Raw genomic sequence first — 24637 nt, 5'->3', positions numbered from 1 at the left:
CATCAGCCTGGGCAACATTAATTAAAAATCAATAGCAGGGGACATAAATAGCGTTTATTTGTGGTTTGAGTAACTTATTTCAATGTGGAAATTCAGGGGGTGGAGAGCGAAGAAGAAAGAACCCTACACAAATTTCTTCCCTATTATGCAAGACAAAGCTTCAGGGAGAAAAAAAGGGAAAAAACAGGGTAACGTTGAACGCATGAAGTCCCGGTAAAAAGAATCCTAGGGATACAAACGTAAGGAATGTTTCTTCTATCCCCGATCATTAACCCATAATTAGGTGGAAGCGAGCGGATGAGAAGGACTTGGTCAATGAGTCTCTGGGAAGTGCGTTCTTTTTATGATGATGATGATGACGATGATGGTTAGAAACCGCATGCCAAGAATAGAACAGAGAAGCAAGAAATTCTCCATGGAGCCCGTCTTCTTTCAAGGAGGCCTCGCCATTATCCCTGCAGGGTTACGTAGCGCTGCAAAGTGGAATGCGCAACGCACTTTGCCGTGGTGGATAATTAGAAGTTCAGCGTGGGGAAGAGAAAGCAAGAGACGGGATAGAAAAGAAAGGAGGGCAGGGTCTGAATAAACCAGGGGCAGAAGGGAGAGGAAGAGGCCATAAAAATAGCCCGGTTGCCAACTGGTGGGAGGAGGAGGAGGAAGGAGCAAAGGAAGTAAGCTTGTGTTTTAATATGAGCTGGAAGGGACCTTGGGAGGTCTTCTAGTCCAACCCCCTGACTCAAGCAGGAAACCTAGAGCCGTGATGGCAAGCCATGTTGCCTGGCATGCCAGCTCAACTCCGCCAGCTGGTTTTCGGGCCTTCTGAGCCCATCAGAAGTAGGGAAACACGTTGTTTCCTGCCTCTGGAGGACCTGGGGGGGGGTTGAGAAAGGTCTGTTTTTCTTTCTCACTATGCGTCTGGGGAGGGTGAAAACAGCCTTCCCCACACCCTTGGAGGCCCTCCGGAGGCCCAAAACGGCCCGTTTCCCAACTTCCAGTTGGACAGTAAGTGACGTTTTTTGCTGTCCCCAGCCTCCGTCGCCCGTTGCTCTTCCGGGTTCTGGCATGCACATGCTGGTCTCAGCTTACCGGCATGTGCGCACCGGGAAGCTGAGCTTTTGGTTTCCGATGCATGCATGCACCCGCCGGAAACCGGAAGTTCAGCGTCCTGGCATGTGCATGTGTCCCGGGGAACTGCTCTTCCAGTTTCCGGCGCTCCAGCACATGCACGCCACGGAGCTGCTCTTCCGGTTTTTGCTGCTCCCCAGCACGTGCATGCGTGCTCCCGTTTCGGCACACGGTGCCGAAAAGGTTCACCAACACTGCTCTATACCATTCCAGACAAGTGGACGTCCAGTCTCTTCTTAAAGACCTCCGGTAATGGAGCAGCCACAATTTCTGAAGCTGTTCCACTGGTTGATTGTTCTCACTGTTAGGAAGTTTCTCCTCAATTCCTGGTTGCTTCTCTCCTTGATTTAGTTTCCATCCATTAGTTTCTTGTCCTGCCCCCTGGTGGTTTGGAGAATAGTTTTACCCTCTCGTCTTTGTCCCTCAAATATTGGAAGGCTACTATCATGTCAACCCCTAGTCTTTCTTTTCATTCAACCAGACATACTCCATTCCTGAAATCGTTCTTCATATGTTTTAGAATGGTTGCGGGAATGTTTGAGGGAGGTCTCCAGTGCAAAAGCAATGGCCTTCTCATAAATCAGGGGTCAGCAACCTGCGGCTCTAAAGCCGCATGTGGTTCTTTCATCCCTCTGCTGTGGCTCCCTTTGCGTCACAACTGCTAATGTGAGACACCCGCCGGCACGAAATTTATTGAGCTTTTCAACCCTCAGTAGGCCAACCATGGATAAATCCAAGAAAAGAAAAGTTTCAGAAGAAAACAGAACGTTGAATTCAACTACATATGCTAATTTTGTGGCCGCTCAAGAAATAGTCAAGCACGGGAAGGGTTATGTGGCTCCCGGTGTTTTCTTTTCTGTGGGATACGTTCTTGTATCATCTCTTCCAACCATGTCTTAATTTTTCCCCAGTACTTCTTTGCTTCTTCACATGTCCACCACATATGATAGTAAGATCCAGGTAATTGGTGGCACTTCCAACATTTAGCTGATTTACCTTTAAACAGAGAGTCTTCTGCTTGAGCGTGACCTTCCAACTCCGGTATTTTGTTAGTTAGTTAGTTAGTTAGTTAGTTAGTTATTCATTCATTGATTCATTGATTGATTGATTCATTCATTCATTCATTCATTCATTGGTTCAATTTATATGCTGCCCTTTCTCCGGAGACTCAAGGCGGCTTACAATGCGTTAAGCAATAGCTTTCATACTTTTGTATATACCTGCTTAGTAGGGCTTTCGGGCCCCCCTAAGCGGTGTTCTTTTTTTTATACAAAGTCAGTTTATTGCCCCCACAATCCTGGTCCTCATTTTACCTACCTCGGAAGGATGGAAGGCTGAGTCAACCTTGAGCCTGGTGAGATTTGAACTCGCAGTAATTGCAGGCAGCTGGCAGCTAAGTGCTACTTTAACAGCACTTTAGTCCGCTGCACCACCAAGGCTCCTATAAGTTATTCTGTTAAAACAGCCATGCCTCTCCCAGCTGCTTCATCTGCAACCCTTCTAGTTGGGAAATAGCTATTTGACCTCGGTTGTAATAAAATCTCTGCTAACTTTTCAGCCAGGGGACAATCTTATAAACCAGCTTTCTGCAATCTGATGCCCTTGAATGCGATAAATCAGTTTTGCTGGCCATGCCACTTTGGAATTCCATATCCCACCAATTCAGCAGTACCAGAATCTTTAAATTTTGCAGTTAAGAGAATGGAAATCAAAATTTAGGCAGGGATGTGTGTGTGTGTATTATTAGCTTCTGTCGCCACGAATTAAAAACCTGACTTGGCAAGCAAGAGAGAAAGATAAATGGATGCACCGTTTTTGGAGAATATCATGGCAGAACAAAAAAAAAAGAGGACATGCATGATATTATAATTATGCTAAAATTAGGATGAAAGTTAAAAGAAAATAATAGTACAGGGGAAACATTTTTTTCCTAGAGGGTAGCATTTAGGCATTTAATTAAAAAAAAAAAACTATAGGTAAAGATAAAGATTCCCCTCGCACATATGTGCTAGTCGTTCCCGACTCTAGGGGGCAGTGCTCCTCCCCGTTTCAAAGCCGAAGAGCCAGCGCTGTCCGAAGACGTCTCCGTGGTCATGTGGCCGGCATGACTCAATGCCAAAGGCGCACGGAACGCTGTTCCCTTCCCACCAAAGGTGGTGCCTATTTTTTCTATTTGCAATTTTTATGTGCTTCCGAACTGCTAGGTTGGCAGAAGCTGGGACAAGTCACGGGAGCTCACCCCGTTACGCGGCACCAGGGATTCGAACCGCCGAACTGCCGACCTTTCGATCGACAAGCTCAACGTCTTAGCCGCTGAGCCACCGCGTCCCACTAAATGGATAAATGGATGCACCGTTTTGGAAAATATCACAGCAGAACAAAAAAAAAAAAAGGACATGCATGATATTATAATTATGCTAAAATTAGGATGAAAGTTAAAAGAAAATAATAGTACGGGGGATTTTTTTTTTCCTAGAGGGTAGCATTTAGGCATTTAATTAAAAAAAAAAAAACTATAGCCTACCATTATTTATAATTCAATTAAAAGGTGTCCTCTAAGCTTCCCTTTAAGCTATGAGCTATATAATAGAATTTTTTTTTTTCCTGGACATCATTAAAATGTAAAAGTTAATGAGGATTCCGCGGCAAAGAGAAGAAATATAACCTATTTTTCAGGCAAGAGTTCTAACACAGCAATCAGAGAGAAAATCCCTTTCATGTCTTTTTTTTTCTCTACTCATTAATTTTCTTTTGGTGGTGTGTGGTTTTTTGTTTTTTTTTTTAAACAAAGGCTGTTTAAACGGGGAGAAAAACGCGCAGAAGTTTTAAGCACGGTAATTACAGAGACGCACCAATGAGGTCATTAGCTTTTTAAAAAAGCTGGAATAAACAAGAGCAAGATGCGTTTCTTTTAAAAGATGTCAAATTCCCCCCGTTTGACTTGTCCACGGTGGGAGACCTGTAGTCTCCCCATTTTCCCTCTTTACGCGAGGTGCCAAATTTGGACTCACTGGAATCATATGCCAACTTGCGGCCATTTTGGCGGCTTTATTTATAAGACGACACCAACCGTCTCAACTTACGGCCTGGTCAAATTGGGGGGATCCATCAGATCTTCTTTGCTAAGATCTGCGTCAGCTCAGCCAACAGGGAATCTGCATTTATACTATTGGGTTTTTGTGGGGTTTTGTGTGTGTGTGTGTAAAATATCTCTACACCAAGATTGTCATCTGTTGCCCTTTAACCAGCCTGAATCATCACCCTTAATTTAAGGTCAAAATTGAAGTTGAGAGTCAACTAATATGAGATCTCGGTTTGGATAAAATGGTCTACAAGCCACAGAGAGGTCTCGTGGCCTTCCAGTTAAAACACCCTCTCTCTCTCTCTCTTTCTCTCTCCCTCTTTCTACACAGAGAAAGAGAGAGAGGGGGAGGGAGGGAGAAATAGAAAGAAAAAAAGAGAAAAGGTAAAGAGAAAGAGAGAGAGAGAGAGAAAGAAGGAAGGAAGGAAGGAAGAAGAAATGGAGAGGGAGGGAGAGAGATAGAAAGAAAAAGAAAGAAAGAGGGAGAAAGAAAGAGGAGAAAGAAAGAAAGAAAAGAAAGAAAGAGGGAGGGAGGGAGGGAGGGAGGGAGAAAGAAAAAAGAAAGAAAGAAAGAAAGAGGCAGGGAGGGAGAGAAAGAAAGAAAGAGAGAGAGAAAGAAAAAGAGGGAAGAAAGGAAGAGGGAGGGAGAGAAAGAGAGGGAAAGAAAGAGAAAGAAAAAGAAAGAAAAAGAAGAAAGACAGAGAGAGAGAAAGAAAAGAAAGAAAAAGAAAAAAGAAAGGAGAGGGAGAGAGAGAGAGAGAGAGAGAAAAGAAGGAAGGAAGGAAAGAAAAAAGAAAGGAAGGAAGGAAGGAAGAAAAGAAGGAAGGAAGACTTCAAGTTAAAACAGCATCTCTCTACACACAGTACACATGCACAGAGAGAGAGAGAGAGAGAGAGAACTAGACAGAAATAGGAAGAAAGAGAAAGAGAGAGAGAAAAAAAGGGGGGGCTGAAGTAAATTAGGGTTTATAAGGAAACATGTAACCCCTACTATGCTGCTTCATGAATTCGAGATTTCTGTTTGGATAAAATTGGCTATAATTTTCTACACAGAGAAAGAGAGAGGGAGGGAGGGAGAGAGAAATAGAAAGAAAAAAGAGAGAGAAAAGGTAAAGAGAGAGAGAGAGAGAGAAAGAAAAAAGAAAGAGGGAGAAAGAAAGAGGGAGGGAGAGAGAAAGAAAGAAAGAAAGAGGGAGGGAGGGAGAGAGAAAAAGAAGAAAAAGAAAGAAAGGAGAGGGAGAGAGAGAAAAAGAAAGAACAAAAGAAGAAAGAGAAAGAAAGAAAGAAAGAAAGAAAGAAAGAAAGAAAGAAAGAAAGAAAAAAGAGACACAAGGCTGAAGTAGATTACTACAGGATTACAAGGAAACATAATCCCTACTATTCTGCTCCAGTTAACTTTTCCACAATTAGCCAAAGCTATAAGCTGTGTCTTTTGCTCAAACTCTATTCGCTGCATGAGTTCCAGACTTCACCATCCCATCGCGAGAAAGAAAGAAAGAAAGAAAGAAAGAAAGAAAGAAAGAAAGAAAGAAAGAGAAAGGCCCCTTGTGTCCCTAGCATTTTGCAGCCTCCACCTGAGCTTGCAAAACTCCAGAAAAGAAAAAAAAAAACCCATCCAGCTGCCTTGGTGGTGTCCAAGAAGCTCCAGTCCCAAATCTGTGGACATCTCTTGTCAACCCTGCCGAATCTGGTGGCTGCGCGGCAGAACAAACAGCTTAATCGTTGTCATTACTCGATGGGAAATCTCCTTTAAAGTCATTAGTTGTTCCCTTTTAATCTTAATGACTCCCTAATTAAAGTTCTTGCCCCAGTCTCAAGATTTCAGCAGGGCTGAGAATGTAACTGCTACAACCTCACTGTGCATGAAGCTTAAAGCAAAATAATAATAATTTTAAAAAAAATTAACGCTCATTCACAAGATTACCTGTTGAACAAAATAAAGCACCAACACCGAGGGGGGTGAAAAAAAAAAACTGCTTGCAAATGTTGTGAAGGAAAAGATCAGAGTTTAAAACCATACTTCTTTCTTTCTTTCTTTCTTTCTTTCTTTCTTTCTTTCTTTCTTTCTTTCTTTCTTTCTTGCTTAAAAGCCACACAATTTGCCAACTGTTCAAAATGCGGAGAGGGGACAGGTGGGTGAATGGGGGGAAGCTGAGTATTTCAATACAATTCCCCAATCTTAACAAACCCACTCCAAAGCTTTCTGCTGCAGAGAGTTTTTCTCCGAATGCTCAGGAATATCTGGAGTGGTTTTGCTTACAGGTTCAAACCTGTCTTCGTTGCATGGGGAGAAGTGCTTTTAAAGGCCACAAAACAGGGGAGCGGCAGGATTTTTTGGGGGGGAGTGGGGACTTTTAAAAAAAAACCATTAAAAAAAATATTTCTTCCTTGACTAAAGGAGCTTCAAGCTTAGGGGAGAAATTTCAGCGAAGGTGGCATTGTCTGTGCCAATTTCTACCCCTGGTCTCCGTCCTGAAAAGAAAAACTGACAAATCCGCAGCCTTTGTCAACCAATTCAGGAACTTTTTATGTGTTTTATTTGTTAGGTCAAAGGTTAAATTGCTGACCTGTAACCTCCTGCTTAGTGGCCTCTCCCCTCTCCCTGTAAGGTTTATTTCAACTCGCGTATTTACATGGATTAGTCTCTTTTCACGTTAAGAAGAAATCTGTTCAGCACTAAAGACTCTGCTCTCCTTGGGCTAAAAGCAGCCACAATGAGTTGACCCCGGACAATGGCCATATTGTGGGTGGGAAAGAAAGAGAGGGGGGGGAGAGAGAGAGAGAGAGAGAGAGAGAGAGAGAGAGAGAGAGAGAGAGAGAAAGAAAGAAAGGGAGAGAGAGAGAGAGACAAAGAAGAAAGAAAGAAAGAAAGAAAGAAAGAAAGAAAGAAAGAAAGAAAGAAAGAAAGAAAGATGGGAGAGAAAGAAAGAGAAAGGGAGAAAGAGAAAGAGAGAGAAAAAGAAAGAAAAAGAGGAATGGGAGGAAGAGAAAGAAAGAGAGAAAGAGAAAAAGAGAGAAAGAAAAAGATAGAGAAAGGGAGAAAGAGAGAGAAAGAAAGAAAAAGAAGAAAAGAGAATGGGAGGAAGAGAAAGAAAGAAAGAAAGAAAGAAAGAAAGAAAGAAAGAAAGAAAGAAAGAGGGAAAAGAGCATGGAAAAAGAAAGTGAATGTGAGAAAGAGAAAGAAAGAAAAAAGAAAGAGAGAGAGAGAGAAAGAGAATGGAAGAAAGAGAAAGAAAGGAAGGAAGGAAGGAAAGAAGAAAAAGAATAGAGAATGGGAGAAAAAGAAAGAAGGAAAGAAAGAAAGGAAAGAAAGAAAGAAAGGAGAATGGGAGAAAGAGAGAAAGAGAAAGAAAGAGAAAGAAAGAAAAGGATAGAGAAAGAAAGGGAGAGAGAGAGAGAAAGAGGGAGAATGGGAGAAAGAGAGCAAAAGAAAGAGAAAGAGAAAGAAGGAAAAGGATAGAGAAAGAAAGGGAGAAAGAGAGAGAGAAAGAGAAAGAAGGAGAGGAAGAGAATAGGAGAAAGAAAGAAAGAAAGAAAGAAAGAAAGAAAGAAAGAAAGAAAGAAAGAAAGAAAGAAGAAAAAGAAAAGAGAATGGGAGAAAAAGAAAGAAAGAAAGACAGACAGAAAGAATGAATGAATGAATGAATCCCGGTTACTGTTTTGTTGAAACAATGGAAGCGAGGGTGTCTCATACAACATTTAGCCAACAAAGGTGGCCTACTGTGAACTTGATGAAGATGTCAAACTCTGTTAAAAATATAAAAACCAACAAAAGGGATTTCCCCCCCCTCCCTCCTTCCCTCCTTTTGCAAGGTCTTGTGACCAAGACCACTTCGACAGAGAGATTTCCTGTTTGGGATTAAACATGCCTGGGATTCTTTTTTTTTTTTAAAAAAAAGAACCCAGTTACTATGCCAAATGGCACCAAGAGGACTTGCCATTGTGGATTTTAGAAACAGCACGTAAACTGTTTCCATCAGTATTTCAAGCCCCCCTTTGACCCCCAGACTTTCTTCATCTGGTTTCCAAGTCAGCTCCCCTTTGCTTGCTTTATGCCCAGACATGAAGGACTTTTTGAGAGGGACAGTGAACGGGCATGAAAAGAAAAATTAAGTGGCGTCCAGCAAGGTATTTATTCAATTCCTTGGCCAGTCCAAACACAGTAACACTGATTCTTTCCACAAAGACCACAAACAGGGGTGAAGAACCTCTTCAGAACCCCCAAATCAAAAGGGCTGCGAAGAAACCCATTGGGAGGTCCACCTCACGACAATGAACATAGGACCCCGACACCCAAAGGACCAGCCTGTCTCTTGAACCTTTACTTCTGGGTTTTAGGATCAGCAGGAGACCAGAGGGAGTAACGTTTGGCTGAGAAGAGCCCCTTATGGGTCGATTCAAGCTTTTTGGGTAGATGGTGTAGGACAGAAGACACCTGTTCCAGATTTGAGGAGTTTTAGATGATTATTAAGGATTGATGACAACACTGATGATGTTACCTAGTTGGGTAATGAAACATCTGCAAGAAAAACAACCAGGCTTAGAGAGCACAAAGGACCCCCCAACTTTGAGATATCCAATGCTTTGAGAGTTTATGAGGACCAAACTTTGAGATACCCAAAGCTTTGAGAGTTTAAGAGGACCAAACTTTGAGATATCCAAAGCTTTGAGAGTTTAAGCGGACCAAGCTTTGAGATACCCAAAGCTTTGAGAGTTTAAGCGGATCAAGCTTTGAGATACCCAAAGCTTCGAGAGTTTAAGAGGACCAACCTTTGAGATACCCAAAGCTTTGAGAGTTTAAGAAGAACGAACTTTGAGATACCCAAAGCTTTGAGAGTTTAAGAAGACCAACCTTTGAGATACCCAAAGCTTTGAGAGTTTAAGAAGAACGAACTTTGAGATACCCAAAGCTTTGAGAGTTTAAGAAGAACGAACTTTGAGATACCCAAAGCTTTGAGATTTTAAGAAGACCAAACTTTGAGATACCCAAAGCTTTGAGAGTTTAAGAAGAACGAACTTTGAGATGCCCAAAGCTTTGAGAGTTTAAGAAGACCAAACTTTGAGATACCCAAAGCTTTGAGATTTTAAGAAGACCAAACTTTGAGATGCCCAAAGCTTTGAGAGTTTAAGAAGAATGAACTTTGAGATGCCCAAAGCTTTGAGAGTTTAAGAAGAACGAACTTTGAGATACCCAAAGCTTTGAGATTTTAAGAAGACCAAACTTTGAGATACCCAAAGCTTTGAGAGTTTAAGAAGAACGAACTTTGAGATGCCCAAAGCTTTGAGAGTTTAAGAAGACCAAACTTTGAGATACCCAAAGCTTTGAGATTTTAAGAAGACCAAACTTTGAGATGCCCAAAGCTTTGAGAGTTTAAGAAGAATGAACTTTGAGATGCCCAAAGCTTTGAGAGTTTAAGAAGACCAAACTTTGAGATACCCAAAGCTTTGAGATTTTAAGAAGACCAAACTTTGAGATACCCAAAGCTTTGAGAGTTTAAGAAGAATGAACTTTGAGATACCCAAAGCTTTGAGAGTTTAAGAAGACCAAACTTTGAGATGCCCAAAGCTTTGAGAGTTTAAGAAGAACGAACTTTGAGATGCCCAAAGCTTTGAGAGTTTAAGAAGACCAAACTTTGAGATACCCAAAGCTTTGAGAGTTTAAGAAAAATGAACTTTGAGATACCCAAAGCTTTGAGAGTTTAAGAAGAATGAACTTTGAGATGCCCAAAGCTTTGAGAGTTTAAGAAGAATGAACTTTGAGATGCCCAAAGCTTTGAGAGTTTAAGAAGACCTAACTTTGAGATACCCAAAGCTTTGAGAGTTTAAGAAGACCAAACTTTGAGATACCCAAAGCTTTGAGAGTTTAAGAAGAATGAACTTTGAGATACCCAAAGCTTTGAGAGTTTAAGAAGAACGAACTTTGAGATGCCCAAAGCTTTGAGAGTTTAAGAAGACCAAACTTTGAGATACCCAAAGCTTTGAGAGTTTAAGAAGAATGAACTTTGAGATACCCAAAGCTTTGAGAGTTTAAGAAGAACGAACTTTGAGATGCCCAAAGCTTTGAGAGTTTAAGAAGACCAAACTTTGAGATACCCAAAGCTTTGAGAGTTTAAGAAGAATGAACTTTGAGATACCCAAAGCTTTGAGAGTTTAAGAAGACCAAACTTTGAGATGCCACAAGAAGCACTCTGCAGGCCTCCCAAACCCCCTGCGCATCCCATTTTTGCGAAAAACGGGCCCATTTTTGGCCTCCCAACCCCCCCCCCACCCATCACATTTTTGCCCTCCCCAGCCCCCAGGAGCACTCTGCAGGCCTCCTGAAGCCTCTGCGTATCCCATTTTTGAGAAAAACGGCCCCATTTTTGGCCTCCCAAACCCCTTATGCATCACATTTTTGCCCTCCCCAGACCCCAGGAGCACTCTGCAGGCCTCCCAAAGTCTCTGCACATCCCATTTTTGCAAAAAACAGGCCTGTTTTTGGCGAAAACGGGTCACGCGGGGCAGGGTTTCGAGAAGCCAAAAATGGCTGTATTCGGTGTATAAGACGCACCAACATTTCCACCCTCTTTTAGGTGGGGGGAAGTGCGACTTGTACTCCGAAAAATACGGTAAGTTTCTTCCATTTTTCCCACACCAAAATCTGTCCGCTCCCATCCATCCTATCCTTCCTCTCTCTCTTTTTTTTTAAATATACTTTATTGGTTTTAAAATTTTAAAAAACATCAAATCTCTGTTAACATCGGAGGTGTCGTGTAATTACATATTTACGTTATATACATTATATACATATTGAATACATTCGAATCTACCATTATTGAAAACAGACGTAACCTTACAATCTCGTTCTATTATTCCACCATTTGTACCACCTTTCCCATACTGCATTGAATTCTGAGTTCGCATCATTGTTAAGATCATTTGTTAATTTTGCCATTTCTGCACATTCTAAGATTTTGTTTATTATTATTACCTCTGGAGGGGGTTTGTTTGTCCTTCCAGTATTTTGCAAAAATTAACCTGGCCGCTGTTATGACATGTATTATAAGATGTATCTTATCTTTAGAAAATCCATCTCCAATCATTCCTAATAAAAAGATTTCAGGGGATAATTCTATTTCTTCTTCCACTATTTCTCGTATCCAGTTTCGTATTTTTATCCAAAACTTTTTTGTCTCGGGACAGGACCACCACATATGATAGAAGGTGCCAACCTCCTTTCCACACTTCCAACATGTTGCTGAAGTGCTGGGAAATAGTTTTGCAAGTCTAGCTGGCGCTAGATACCATCTATGGAAAATTTTATAATGGTTCTCCCTATAGGTTGCTGATTTAGTCAGATTGTAGTTTCCGTTCCAGGCCTCCTCCCAGTCATTGAAATTTAATCTATAACCAATGTTTTTTTTCCCAAATATTTAATTGATTTCTGGCTATTTCTTCTGCCCTGTCTTCGCCTAGTAGAAAGTTGTAGAGTTTCGCTAACATTTTCTTTTCAATCCCCAACATAATCCTATCCTTCCTCTCTTGCGTAAGGCCCTACTTTCTTTATTTCTCAGTTTTTTTAAGGCAGAAGTCTCTTGCGATCTACCGAGGCAAGGAAGATGCTATTAGAGAGAGAGAGAGAGGTCAGAAACTGGAGTAGGGAGTTCTTAGTTAAACCTAAGTCTATCCCCATTATTCTAGCAGGAGCCCAGATTATGGCTTAGAGAGTTAGACTAAGGGCCAGTTGAAATGCAAATGGGCCCATTCTCTCAAACAAGGATCGACTCCCTCGGAGTTAATCAATTTCCTGGGGGGAGATTCGTCTCCTCATTCAACCCAGTGTTATGTTTAGCAGAAGAGACTCTGGCTGCCAGCTCTTTTAAATGCCTTTGTTGCACACCGGGGCTGCGACTGTACGCCATTTCTTTTATTAATCCTGGGGAGCATTTGTCAAGGAAGAAGAAGAAGAAGAAGAAGGGGAAAAAAAAAACAGTTTATAACAGCTTTATCCCACCGCTTTAGAAATACTTTCTAACTCGATCTGGCGTCTGCATGCAGATTTTTGTGTCATCGTTTTAAAGAGGGGGGAAAAAATGAAAGGAAACCGTTTTATTATTATTATTTTTAGCGCTATTCCTTGAAGCCATCGTGCCGGAGAGAGTTCTGTGCAGCATCTCACGCAAACACACACACACAAAAAAGAGATAAAAGGATAGTTCCTTGCGTGGCAATGCCGAAAATCCAATCCCGCTTTCTGATGTCTTCTTTGCAAGCCTCTGTGGGCACGCTGCACCCCTAACACGCAACCCTCACACAAAAGGTTTCCTTGTGCAGGAGGAGCACACGCATAAACACACAAAAAAATCCCCAGCCAGCTTTTTTTTCCAGAGCTTTTTTTTCTTCTTCTTCTTCTTTTTTCAAACGTTCCCGGCTTTGGTGACTTGTTTTGATCAGAAGCTTTAGATTAACAAATGGACTTCTTCTTTTTCTTCCTCTTTTTTAAATTAGGCACCGCTGTACCCCCTTAACAAGGCAGACCCCTTTGGCAAAAGCCTCCCGAGATCGGTGGATTCAGACAGGGCTCATTTCTGGCCCCGTGACACGGGGAGGGGAATTTCTTTCACAAAACAGAACAGGCCATTAGAAAGCGGAGGGCAGCCGAAGGGGACCCGGCCAGGACAGCCTGTTGTTCCCACTGCTGTTTTTTTCTGCGAGGTTACCTCCACCCTTTATCTATAACGATGGATCTCTTTCTTAGGAGAAAAGATTTTATTCCGGGCTGCAGAATATCAAAGCTAACAAGGCCGAGAGTTTTTGGGGAGGGGGGGCGTTAAAAAAAGAAAAGAGAGAGAGAGAGAGAGAGAGAGAGAGAGAGAGAGAGAGAGAGAGAGAGAAATGGAGCATGCACAAAGTTTTAGACACACATACAACTTTGTCCTCGGGGGTCTTAGAAACAGCGGGCCTGAATGGGTGATTTTCCTATCATCTCGTAATTGAGATGACTACCAAGAGCCTTGGTAGTACAGTGGTCTAAGGCACCCTGTTATTAAGCTGGTTATTAAGACCAGCTGCCTGCAATTACTGCAGGTTCGAATCTCGCCAAGGCTCAAGGTCGACTCAGCCTTCCATCCTTTCTAAGGTAGGTAAAATGAGGACCCAGTTTGTGGGGGCAATAAGCTGACTTTGTATAAATATACAAAAGGATGAAGGCTATTGCCTAACGCATTGTAAGCCGCCCTGAGTTTTCGGAGAAGGGCGGCATATAAATCAAATTTTAAAAAAAAAAAATTGTGTAAGACTTTATCTTTGGGCCTGGCAGGCCTCCCTGAAACCCCCTGGGACCAAAAACAGTCCGCGGGGTGGGGTGCATGCACACAAGACCCCCCCCACCCTCTGTGCATGCTTGCAAGACCCCCTCCCACCCTCACACATGTGCACGAGACCCCCGCACGTCTCCTGGTTGGACTGGGATTGGACTATAAGGCCCCTTCCAATTCTTTTAACGTGTGTGTGCTAGAGGCAGCTCTCTTGCAGTGCCTAGATAGCGTCCTGGTTTTTATTTGGGGAGGCGCAGTCCCTGACCTACGACCATTCAAAGTTACGACGGGGCTGGGAAAAGCGATTGAGGACTGATCCTCGCAGTGGATCGGGGACGACCGCGGTGTCCCTCAAGTCAGAGAATCAAAATTCAGGGGCTTGGCAATTGGCCATATATTTAGGACAGTTGCAACGTCCCTTGTTCACCATTTGCAATCTTTTTGGACCGGGGGGGGGGGGCTTTCGAAAGTCAACAGGAATTTGTTTCATGATCTCCGACCTCCGGACTTTTCGTCGGGCCCTAAAAACTTATTTTTTTTCAGTTAGCCGGTCTGTCTTGATTTTATGGTTGGTTTTAAAATTTGATACGGATTTTAAATTGATAAGTTTTAAATTACGGGCCAAATTTATTTAATTATGTTAAATCTATTTTTAACTGTAACTTTATGTGTATAAATGTTTTTATTTGGGCTGTTCACCGCCCTGAGTCCGAAAGGAGAAGGGCGGTATAGAAGTTTGAATAATAAATAAATAAATAAATAAATAAATAAGCACTGGATTCAAGTAACAACTGCCGTGATTCGCCTTAACGGCAAAGGAAGGTCGTAAAAATCCGGCGCAACTTATTCGTTCTCGCTCAAAATATCCGTCTTCCCTCACTGGAGCTGAGCGAAGCTCGTTCCACACTTCAGCTGGCATTGCGGGACTACAGCTAGGTGGCTCAGTGGCTAAGACGCTGAGCTTGTCGATCGGAAAGGTCGGCGGTTCGGCGGTTCGAATCCCTAGTGTAGGTGAGAGCAGGGGGTTGGACTCGATGGCCTCCAAGGTCCCTTCCAACTCTTTGTTACTGTTGAAAAAACTCCCATGCTAGGAACCAGAGGTACCAGGTGAGTATAGGTAGGCATCATTCACCTCTGGAGACCTTCTACCTCCTCTGCTCTGAGCAAAACCCCTTTAGAAAAAAATTCAGCCAAGGGACGTTACCTGTGCCTGCTGCCGAAGGACAGGTGGCTTCCACGTAGACTTCAAAGGTGGTCTCCGGGTTTTGCCTGAAAGAAAACAAAAGAGGAGGTTTTGGGGTTTTTGTTTTTTTTTCCCAGAAGGATTCATCCGAGATGGGTTCTCTTAAAATCTTGCAAATGGAAAGAGATTTAAATTAGGGGACATGGGACTCACTCCTGCCTTCTCCAAACGGGAGCTGTCCATCGCAGTGGAAGCTGGTGAGAGTTTTGCCTCTTGGGGGGGGGGGCAGACAAGGGGACCCTGGATGATTTTTAAGATCCCGGTCTTTGTCTCTCCAAACCCATAAGATCAACCCCCAGCACCAGGTCTTTGAGCTTCAACCAACCAACCAACCATCTTCCTTCCTTCCTCCCTCCCTTTCCTTCCTCTTTTCTTCCTTTCCTCCCTTCCTTTTTCTTCCCTCCCTCCCTCCCTTCCTTCCCTCCCTCCCTTTCCTTCCTTTCTTCCCTCCCTCCCTCTTTTCTTCCCTTCCTTCCTTTTCTTTCTTCCCCCCTCCCTTCCTTCCCTCCTTTCCTTCCTTCCTTCCCTTCCTTCCTTTCCTTCCTTTTTTCCCCTCCCTTCCTTCCCTCCTCCTTTCCTTCCTTCCTTCCTCCTTCCCTCCCTCCCTCCCTTTCCTTCCTTCCTTCTTCCCTCCCTCCCTCTCCCTCCCTCTATCCCTTCCTTTCCTCCCTCCCTTCCTCTTTTCTTCCCTTCCTTCCTTCCTTTTTCTTTCTTCTTCCCTCCTTTCCTTCCTTCCTTTCTTTCCCTTCCTTCCTTTCCTTCCTTTTCTTTTTTTCCTCCCTCCCTTCCCTCCTCCTTTCCTTTGTCCTGTCCTCCCTTCCTCCTTTCCTCCCTTTCTCCCTTTCCTTCCTTCCTCCCTCCCCTCCCTCCCTTCTTTCTTCCCTCCTTCCTTCTTTCCTCCCTTCCTTCCTTTCCTTCCTTCCCTCCCTCCCTCTGCCCCTCCCTTTCCTTCCTTTTCTTTCTTTCTTTCTTCCCTCCCTCCCTCCCTTCCTTCCCTCCTCCTTCCCTTCTTTTTTTCCAAAAAAAAAAAACTGTGGGACATCCTTCCAAAGAACTACTTCCCAAAACTTCCCTGACCAATCAAAGCTTCCCTTCCCAACAACTGCCCAATCAGTCCACTCTTTGACCAGGGAGCAGTCAAACTCTCAGCTCAGCTCGATCAATGTTTTCTCAACCTCCGCAACTATAAGATGCGTGGACTTCAACTCCCAGAATTCTGCAGCCCGCCAGAATTCTGGGAATTGAAGTCCTGACCACTTAAAAGTCACCAAGGTTGAGCCACGGAAGTTTCATTCATTTGTTCTAGTCCTCTAGAGCCAAAGCTCCATTGGACGCAGATTGATAGAAGGCCCTCCAAAAAAAGGGCCCTTTCTTAATGTAGAAAATAGGTTTGGATCTTGCAACACATTCGGTTCTTATCGCTCGCTCAATCAGCAAAAATTTTTTGATAAAGCGCTTTATAATCTAAGGAAGAAACAGAGAGATGCCCGCATCCGGGCTCTGCCTCAGGACAGCCAATTCTGAAAAATGCCAGGAATCTGCCAATGGGGATCACCATCAGATCAAACCTCTCTGCTTGGCAGGACAGAGGGGACAGATTTTTCCAAACAAGAGCAGTAAAAAGTAAAGGTTCCCCTCGCACATATGTGCTAGCCGTTCCCAACTCTAGGGGGTGCTGCTCCTCTCCATTTCAAAGCCGAAGAGCCAGCGCTGTCCGAAGACGTCTCCGTGGTCATGTGGCTGGCATGATTCAACGCCAAAGGCGCATGGGATGCTCTTCCCTTCCCACCAAAGGTGGTCCCTATTTTTCTACTTGCATTTTTTTTTTTTACGTGCTTTCGAACTGCTAGGTTGGCAGAAGCTGGGAGAAGTCACGGGAGCTCACCCCGTTACGCGGCACTAAGGATTCGAACCGCTGAACTGCCGGCCTTTCGATCGACAAGCTCAGCATCTGAGCCACTGAGCCTCCACGTCTCTTAAACAAGAACAGTAGTAGACTTCAAATAATGGTTTACAAGACTCGGCGCAGCCCCCCAGGAACTCTGTTAACCTCCAAGAGGCATTAAATCAAAGACAGAAAAAGCTGAATTAGTTCGTGCAATTTTGAGCAGAGAACGACGGACTAGGAGTCAAAAAGATGACACCGGCTGTCGGAAGATTTATCCTTCAGGGAGGGCAAATTTTTCTGGAAATCCCAAGTCCAACCGGAGGGGGAAAAAATATAAAATGTTTGCAAACGATCGCGGTGTTGAAGGAAGGAAAGAGACACGAGCAAAACCGAAGTCTGCGGGTGTTGCAGGCACGTTCGCCTCTTCCAGCTCCCCCCCCCCGCTTTTCCCTTCTAAGCCCAAGAGTTGACGATTAATTATTGCAACACATTATTTAACAGTAGCTATAATTAAACCAAGGCAGCTTTTCAACACCTGCTGGAGTAGTTTTAAAAATGGGCCCACAGTGCACGAGTCCTGTTTTCATTTGAGCTAAATGCAGGCGCTTTAATAGTATTTTCCCAGCCGGCTGCCGAAAGACGCACCAAAGGGGTTTGCCCGTGTTCAGGATTGCAGCAACTCTCAACATTCACAAGTGGGGCACGGAATCAGGATCAGAATCGAGCCGGAAGGGACCTTGGAGGTCTTCTAGTCCAGCCCCCTGCTCAAGCCGGAGATGCTATATATCCGTGATGGCGAACCTATGGCACGCGTGCCACAGGTGGCAAGCGGAGTCATGTCGCCTGGCACGCCAGTTTAGCTCTGGCGCGCATGCGGGCACCTGCCAGCTGATTTTTGGGCCTTTTGGGCCCACCAGAAGTAGGGAAACAGGCTGCCTCCGGAGGGCGAAGGGGTGGGGAGTCTCTGGAGACTGGGGACAGCAAAAAACGTCACTTCCTGTCCAACCGGAAGTTGGGAAACGGGCCATTTCGGGCCTCCGAGGGGATGGGGAAGGCTGTTTTCATCCTCCCCAGATGCATAGAGAGGATCTGGAGCCAGGTGAGAAACGGGCCTATTGAGAAATCGCATGCCAGGAGTGGGGGGGAAGGGGGGTTGCATGTGCGGGGTGGGGTGCATAGAATTATGGGTGTGGGCACATACGCGCATGAACCTCCCCCGCCCCGTCCCCCCTTCGTGGCACGCGATGGCAAAAAGTTTAGCCATCACTGCTGTATACCATTTAGGACAAATAGCTGTTTCAGTCTCTTCTTAAAAACCTCCAGTGATGAAGCTTCATCCTTGGAAGGTTTCAAGAAGAGAATGGACCGCCATCTGTCTGAAATGGTGTAGGGTCTCCTGCTTGAGCGGGGGGTTGGGCTAGATGACCTACAAGCAGCGGTGGGTTGCTCTTGGTTCGCACCGGTTCGCAAGGACCGGTAGTAAAAATTTCTAGTAGTTCGGAGAACCGGTAATAACATTGGCTGGCCACGCCCCCGAACCGGTCCCCAGCCCGGTTGCCGGTCGCTTACCCCACCCACCTCATCAGAGATTTTTTTTTTTTTTACTTTTAAAAGCCTTTTTTCTATAACCTCTTCGTCCGAAAAAAAGCTTTTAAAAGTAAAAAAAAAAAAAGCCTCTGATGATCATGCGGCTCAGCTGGGATGGTCAGAGGCTTCTGAAAGCATTTTTTTCTGCAACCTCTTAAAATTGTAGAAAAAAAGAGTTTTAAAAGTTAAAAAAAAAAGTTGGCCACGCCCTCGCAGTCACATTACACCCCCCCCACCAAGCCACGCCCACAACATTAGCCATACCCACAGAACCAGTCTACAAGATCCCTTCCAACTCTGTTAATCAGTTTGAAAAAAATCTCCCTTCCTTCCAGATGCATGGAATATAATCCTACCATGCCCAACAACCAGGAAGGAATCAGAACCGTAAGAGAGCTGGAAGGGACCTTGGAGGTCTTCTAGTCCAGCTCCCTGCTCAAGCAGGAGAGCCTATAACCATTTCAAACAGGAAGGAAGGAAGAGAGGGAGGGAGGGAAGGAAGGGAAGGAAGGGAAGGAAGGAAGGAAAGGAAGGAAGGAAGGGAAGAAGGGAAGGAAGGGAAGGAAGGAAGGAAGGGAAGGAAGGAAGGAAAGAACGGAGGAAGGAAGGGAAGGAAGGAGGGAAAGGAAGGAAGGAAAAAAAGGAAGGAAGGAAGGGAAGGAAGGGAAGGAAGGAAGGAAGGAAGGAAGGAAGGAACGAAGGAAAGGGAGGGAGGGAGGGAGGGAAGGAAGGGAAGGGAAGAAGGAAGGAAGGGAAGGAAGGAAGGGAGGGAGGGAGGGAAGGAAGGAAAGGAAGGAAGGGAAGGAAGGAAGGAAGGGAAGGAAGGAAGGAAGGAAGGAAGGAAGGAAGGAAGGAAGGAAGGAAGGAAGGAAGTTGGAAGGGACCTTGGAGGTCTTCTAGTCCAGCTCCATGCTCAAGCAGGAGATCCTCTACCATTTCAGACAAGTGGCTGTCCAGTCTCTTCTTAAAAACCATCACTGGAGGACCCACCACTTCCCACTCCAGGGGAAGGATACTGCAAAACCTCCATTCCCACCCCACTCTGGAGCCAGCCAGAGGTCGGTGGCATTTGCCGGTTCTCCGAACTACTCAAAATTTCCGCTACCGGTTCTCCAGAACCTGTCAGAACCTGCTGGATTTCACCCTTGCCCAGATACTGAAACCATGTTTCCTCCGGGTTTTTTTTGTCCCCCCCCCCCCCCCAATAACCACAACTTCCTTAACTCCAAAGCAAAATGTGGCTACGCCCTGAGAGAGTCTGAAGGCTGGAAAAAAAAAAAATCTGGGTTTGGAAGATACGAGCAAATATAAGCCAATTCAGCTCCGCTCCCCCCCCCAAAAAACCCGGAACATACAATCCTCAATTTACTTAAAGGTGATCCTCAACTTGCAATCATTTGTTTAGTGAGCATTCAAAGTTACGGCGGCACTGAAAGGAGTGATTTGCGACCGCTTTTCGCTTTTACAGACCGTTGCAGCCTCATGTGATGCAAATTCGGAGGCTTGACAGCTGATTCACGTTTATGACCGTCACAGCGTCCCGGGGTCACGCCGTCCCCTTTTGCAAACTTCTGATCAGCAAATTCAACCGGGGAAGCCAGGTTCAAATTGACGGCCGTGTTATCCCTTAACAACTGCAAGGGATTCCCCCCTATCCACGGAGGCAAGGGGCAAAGCTCCCTTAACAACAGTCTCGCTTAGCAACGGAAATGTCGGGCTCAATGGCGGTCGGAAGTCGAGGACTGCCTGCGTTTTTTTCCAGGAACAAATCTCGTGTTGTTTTGTTTTGAATTCAGACCTAAGCCCGTAATAATTTTTTTAAATAATTTTAATATTTTAATGTGTTTAATATTTTTAATCCTCAAAAGTTTAAATTTGTTTTAAATTGACTGGGGTTTTAATCTGTCTGGGCCAAACTATTTAATTCGATTTTATTTCTGCTTTTTACATGTTGTATCGATGTATTTTATTGTTCACCGCCCTGAGTCCTTCGGGAGTAGGGCGGTATTAAAATCAAATAAAAGTAAAAAGTAAAAATAAAAGGAAATGGTGAACCTATGGCACACAGAGCCTTCTCTGTGGGCACACGCGACATCGACATCTGCTTTTCCGGGTTCCATCATATGCATGCATGCCAGACACCTGGAATGGCACACATTTGCACTGGCCAGTGGCTCTCTTCCGGGTTTCGGCACTTCTGGCACATACGCTCTTTTGGCACTCGGTGCCGAAAAGATTAACCATCACTGACCTAAAGCATCCAGCTTAGGGGGAACAATCCTACCAAAGTCCCACCTGGTTCATTTCACACAACCTTTCCAAAATTCTTGGTTTAGGTCAGAGGTCAGCAACCTGCGGCTCTGGAGCTGCATGTAGCTCTTTCACCCCTCTGCTGTGGCTCCCTGTCACTCAAAATATGCATCACAACCACCAATGTGCGACATCCGCCAACACACGATTTATTGAGATTTTTGACCCCCGGTAGGCCAACCATGGATAAATCCAAGAAAAGAAAAGTTTCAGAAGAAAACAGAACGTTGAATTCAACTACATATTTAGTTTTGTGGTCGCTCAAGAAATAGACATGGGAAGGGTTTTGTGGCTCCCGGTGTTTTCTTTTCTGCGGGGAAACAGGTCCAAATGGCTCTTTTGAGTGTTTAAAGTTGCAGACCCCTGGTTTTAGGTACCCTGTTTCCCCAAAAATAAGACATCCCCTGATAATAAGCCCAATTGGGCTTTTGAGCGCATGTGTTGTGGCTCCGTTACCTGAGCCTGTGTCATCGGCAGGAGAGGACTCCGAGAGTGAAGGAGAGGAGTTGGCAAGGCCTCCCTCTCCAGGACCCTCCTCTCTGGCAATGCCTTCGGTGTCCGCTGAAGGGCAAGAGATAGGGCCGGGGCCAAGCACGTCCACGCAGCCACAGGTGGACAGTGATGAGGGTAATGAGCCCTGGCTGGATTCTCGACAGCGTCGCAGAGATAAGCGCGTGCAACAGAAGAAAAGGCGTGCCAGAGATTAGGCTGAGTCACTGGACCACACCCCACAGGGTATAAAAGGGAGCGTGGTGGCCAGTCAAGCCACCACGCTTGTGACGAACAAAGCTGAAAGCTTCCACGCCATTCTGCATTGCCGGACTTTTGCTATAGACTTTGCTGGATTATATTTGGACTTAATTTACTCTGCAATTATTGAACATTTTACTTTGATGTACCAGAAGCAGAGAGAAGTTATCTCTTCCCTTCGTGAGTAATAAACTCTTGGCAGGCAGCCACTAGGTTGCTGCCAAGTTCCGTTATCATAAGGAAAAGGATTTTGTCGGCTGGTTTGGTTTTTAAGTCTTGGACGTCTGTTGGTGTGTGTGCGTGGGGTTGGGGACAGAACAGCATGCGCTAAAATAAGCCTCCCTCCGAAAATAAGCCCTCCCTGAAAATATTTAAACACAGAGCTGGAAATCAGGTAAGACGGCAAGAGGAGCCCCATCTTGCTCCAAGCGCCCCGAAATAATAAGACCTCCCCAAAAATAAGGCCAAGCACTTATTTCAGGGTTCAAAAAAATATAAGACGGGGTCTTATTTTCGGGGAAACACAGTATACGCCAGCCTCCGTTTGCAAAAGGGAGCCCCAACACACAAAAATAAGTCACTTAAGGCTGAGCTGCGTGGTGGCACACCGGATTTAAATCCGTCTCCAACCCCATCTCGATCTATTCAAAGCCATCTGAGGCTACTATTCATTCTCCCGCAAACCTGTTTGTTTTCATAAGTGCTCGAATCAAAAAAAAAAAAAACGGCTTTTCAAAAGCTCGACTCCGAGGCACAAAAACCATATTCTCATCTTTTGAGAAAGCTAACACTTCAGCGGAGAATTTGTTAAGCTCTTCAGAAGCGTCTCATAATATTGAGGGTGGTGGGGAGGGAGGGAGGAGGGAAGGGGCTCCTGACGTATTGCGAATGCATAACGCATTACTAAGCTTGTTGCTTTGGAGGCCAAAAAAAACCGACAAGCTAATTCCCAGATGGCTCTTTTGGGCTTTGCAGCTCAAAGATGGGCTTTCTGGGGTCTTTGCAGGAATTCTCAAGTTCCCCTTCTCCTTCGGCCTTGAAATGTCAAGTAGCCCTCAATGTCTCAAGCCTGGGGAATCAGGAAACCCAAGCAGTTCAAATAAATATATTTATTGCAGGCTATGGTTTTCCCAGTTGCAATGTCTGGCTGTGAATGTTGGACCATAAGGAAGGCTGAGAAGGCCAAAGAATGGAGGCCTTTGAACTCTGGTGCTGGACGAGACTCCTGCGAGTCCCTTAGACTGCAAGGCCATCCAACCGGTCAGTCCTAGAGGAGATCAACCCTGGTTGCTCTTCAGAAGGCCAGATCCTGAAGAGGAAACTCAAATGCTTTGGCCACCTAATGAGAAGGAAGGACTCCCTGGAGAAGAGCCTAATGCTGGGAACGATGGAGGGCAAAAGAAGAAGGGGACGGCAGAGAACGAGGTGGCTGGATGGAGTCACTGAAGCAGTCGGCGTGAGCTTAAATGGACTACAGAGGATGATAGAGGACAAGAAAGCCTGGAGGGACATTGTCCATAGGGTTGCGATGGGTCGGACACAACTTCGCAACTAACAACAACAACATTGCATGCTTAAGCTCTCTACAAGAATCTGAATGGCTTAACAGTCAAGGGAAATTGGCAGTAGATAATAAAGAGTCCAAGGAATTCAAGGGAGGTTAGACTTAAGATCTCTTGTGGGCATGAAAGGACTCCAGACTGATAACGCGTTTGATCCCTACCTCAAGCTCATCTCCTACACAAGGTTTCTTCCATTAGACGAGGATGGTCAGGTCTCTCTGTTGTGGTCCGCCAGCAGCCTGAGGAGCTGGCAGCGGAGTCGGACAGTGAGGAGCTGGGGAGGAACATGGGCCAGTCCTGGAGTCAGGGGAAGGCCCAGATGAGGGCTCTGTGTCAGAGGCAAAGATGGGGCCAGGGCCATCTGGGAGCGAGTCGACTCCTTGTCCTCGGTTGCTCACCTCTCCTAACTGCTCTGTGCATACGTGCATCTGGAACAGGCCCCAGCTGTTCCTCCTCCTCACTCATATCAGCTTCCAAAGGCAGCTGCCTCTCCAGTGGCTGGGAAATGTTGGACAGCCCTGGCTCTCTCTCTGCATCCGATGCTGAGCATCCATCAGAGCCTTCCCCAGACTCCAGAACTGGCCCAAGTTCCTCCCCAACCTCCTCATCGCCATCCGAGTCTGCCGCCAGCTCTGCTGGCAGCTGGCGGGCCACAACGCTCCCCTCCTGTGGCCTAAATGGGGCAGCTTTCTTGACCTAGAATCCAAGGGATTCTATGATCCTCAAGAAACAAGAGATTGTTCTGCCCCAGCTACCGACCCCAAAGAACGCAGCACACACAAAAACTATACAAAGATTATTTTACTCAAAGAACTCAGTCTTTTGCAACCAAAGGCTGTTAATAAACTTCCTTAACAGCCTACAAGCATTCTAAGGTAAGGTAATCACAGTCTTACTAGAGTTGGCAGAAAGCCCAGAAGCAATTTTACAGAGAATCCAGACGCGAAGGAGAGTGAACTAAAGTTGTTCCCTACAAATTGCTTCAGTCGGCATTCCTCCTTAAATAGGCTAAGGGAGTGGCCAATTAGCCCCAAGCCTTACTCTAGAGGAGACCTCCTCCTGAGGAGCCACTCCTGCCTTTTGGCAGCTCTGCACGCCCGTGCATCGAGAAGAGGCTCCTCCTCTTCTTCCTCTTCACTTAAGGGAGCTTCTGGAGGTTCTGAAGGCCCTGGCTGAATCCCCGTCTCTGGCACCACATCTTCTCCAGCCTCCTCACTTGGGTGCCAGCTGCAGAGGCTGCTGGCACAGCACCACACCAGCCTCCTTGTTGTCAGAATCAGCTACAATCTGCACAGGCCGTTGACGGGCCACAACAGAGATAGATCTCTTTTCCCTTCCATCCAGCCCTGAAAGGTTCAAGCAACCACCTTTCATTCTTCTTCAATGACTCCCTCCATTTCTCCGTGCTGAAAATCAATGCCATTAACCGTCCAAAAAAAAAAAAAAAAAAGCTTTACGTGTGGAATTTCCAACTGGAGTTTATTTCCAGGATCAACAACATTTTGGTCCCCCATCTCCTAGCAATTTCACATCTTAAAAGAGATCGCAAAAAAGCATCATCTCTCGTTGTCAGGTTTCCAAGCTACTCCAAGCTGGTCTCCACCAGGGAAGAATTTACACTCGCTTTGTTGCTAAACAACCTTCTGCCTTGATTATATCACCCAGGCAATATTTGACATTATCACCTTGGATTGGCAGTTCGCTTTGTTCACTGAAATGCAACAACCACCAGACTAAAAGTGGAAGAAGGAGGGAAAAAATAATAAGCAGAGAATAAATTAAAGAGTAAGGATC

The 24637-nt window shown here is 45.1% G+C and overlaps 1 protein-coding gene across 4 annotated transcripts in view; it reads right to left on the bottom strand.

Moving 5' to 3' along the window:
• Window positions 1-24637, bottom strand: part of DENND1A (DENN domain containing 1A) — a 266239-nt gene that overhangs the window by 232763 nt on the left and 8839 nt on the right. For all 4 annotated transcript variants that reach the window (XM_087879481.1, XM_087879478.1, XM_087879480.1 and 1 more), the window contains exon 2: window positions 14708-14772. In XM_087879481.1, the coding sequence (XP_087735607.1) occupies window positions 14708-14772 (65 nt within the window). The remainder of the gene's footprint in view (window positions 1-14707; window positions 14773-24637) is intronic.

Source organism: Pantherophis guttatus, chromosome 16 (genome assembly GCF_059756535.1).
Source record: "Pantherophis guttatus breed Tessera chromosome 16, ASM5975653v1, whole genome shotgun sequence".
NCBI classification, from domain to species: domain Eukaryota; kingdom Metazoa; phylum Chordata; class Lepidosauria; order Squamata; family Colubridae; genus Pantherophis; species Pantherophis guttatus.
Note: the sequence above shows the minus strand (reverse complement) of the source record. Positions and strands in the feature narration are given on the sequence as shown.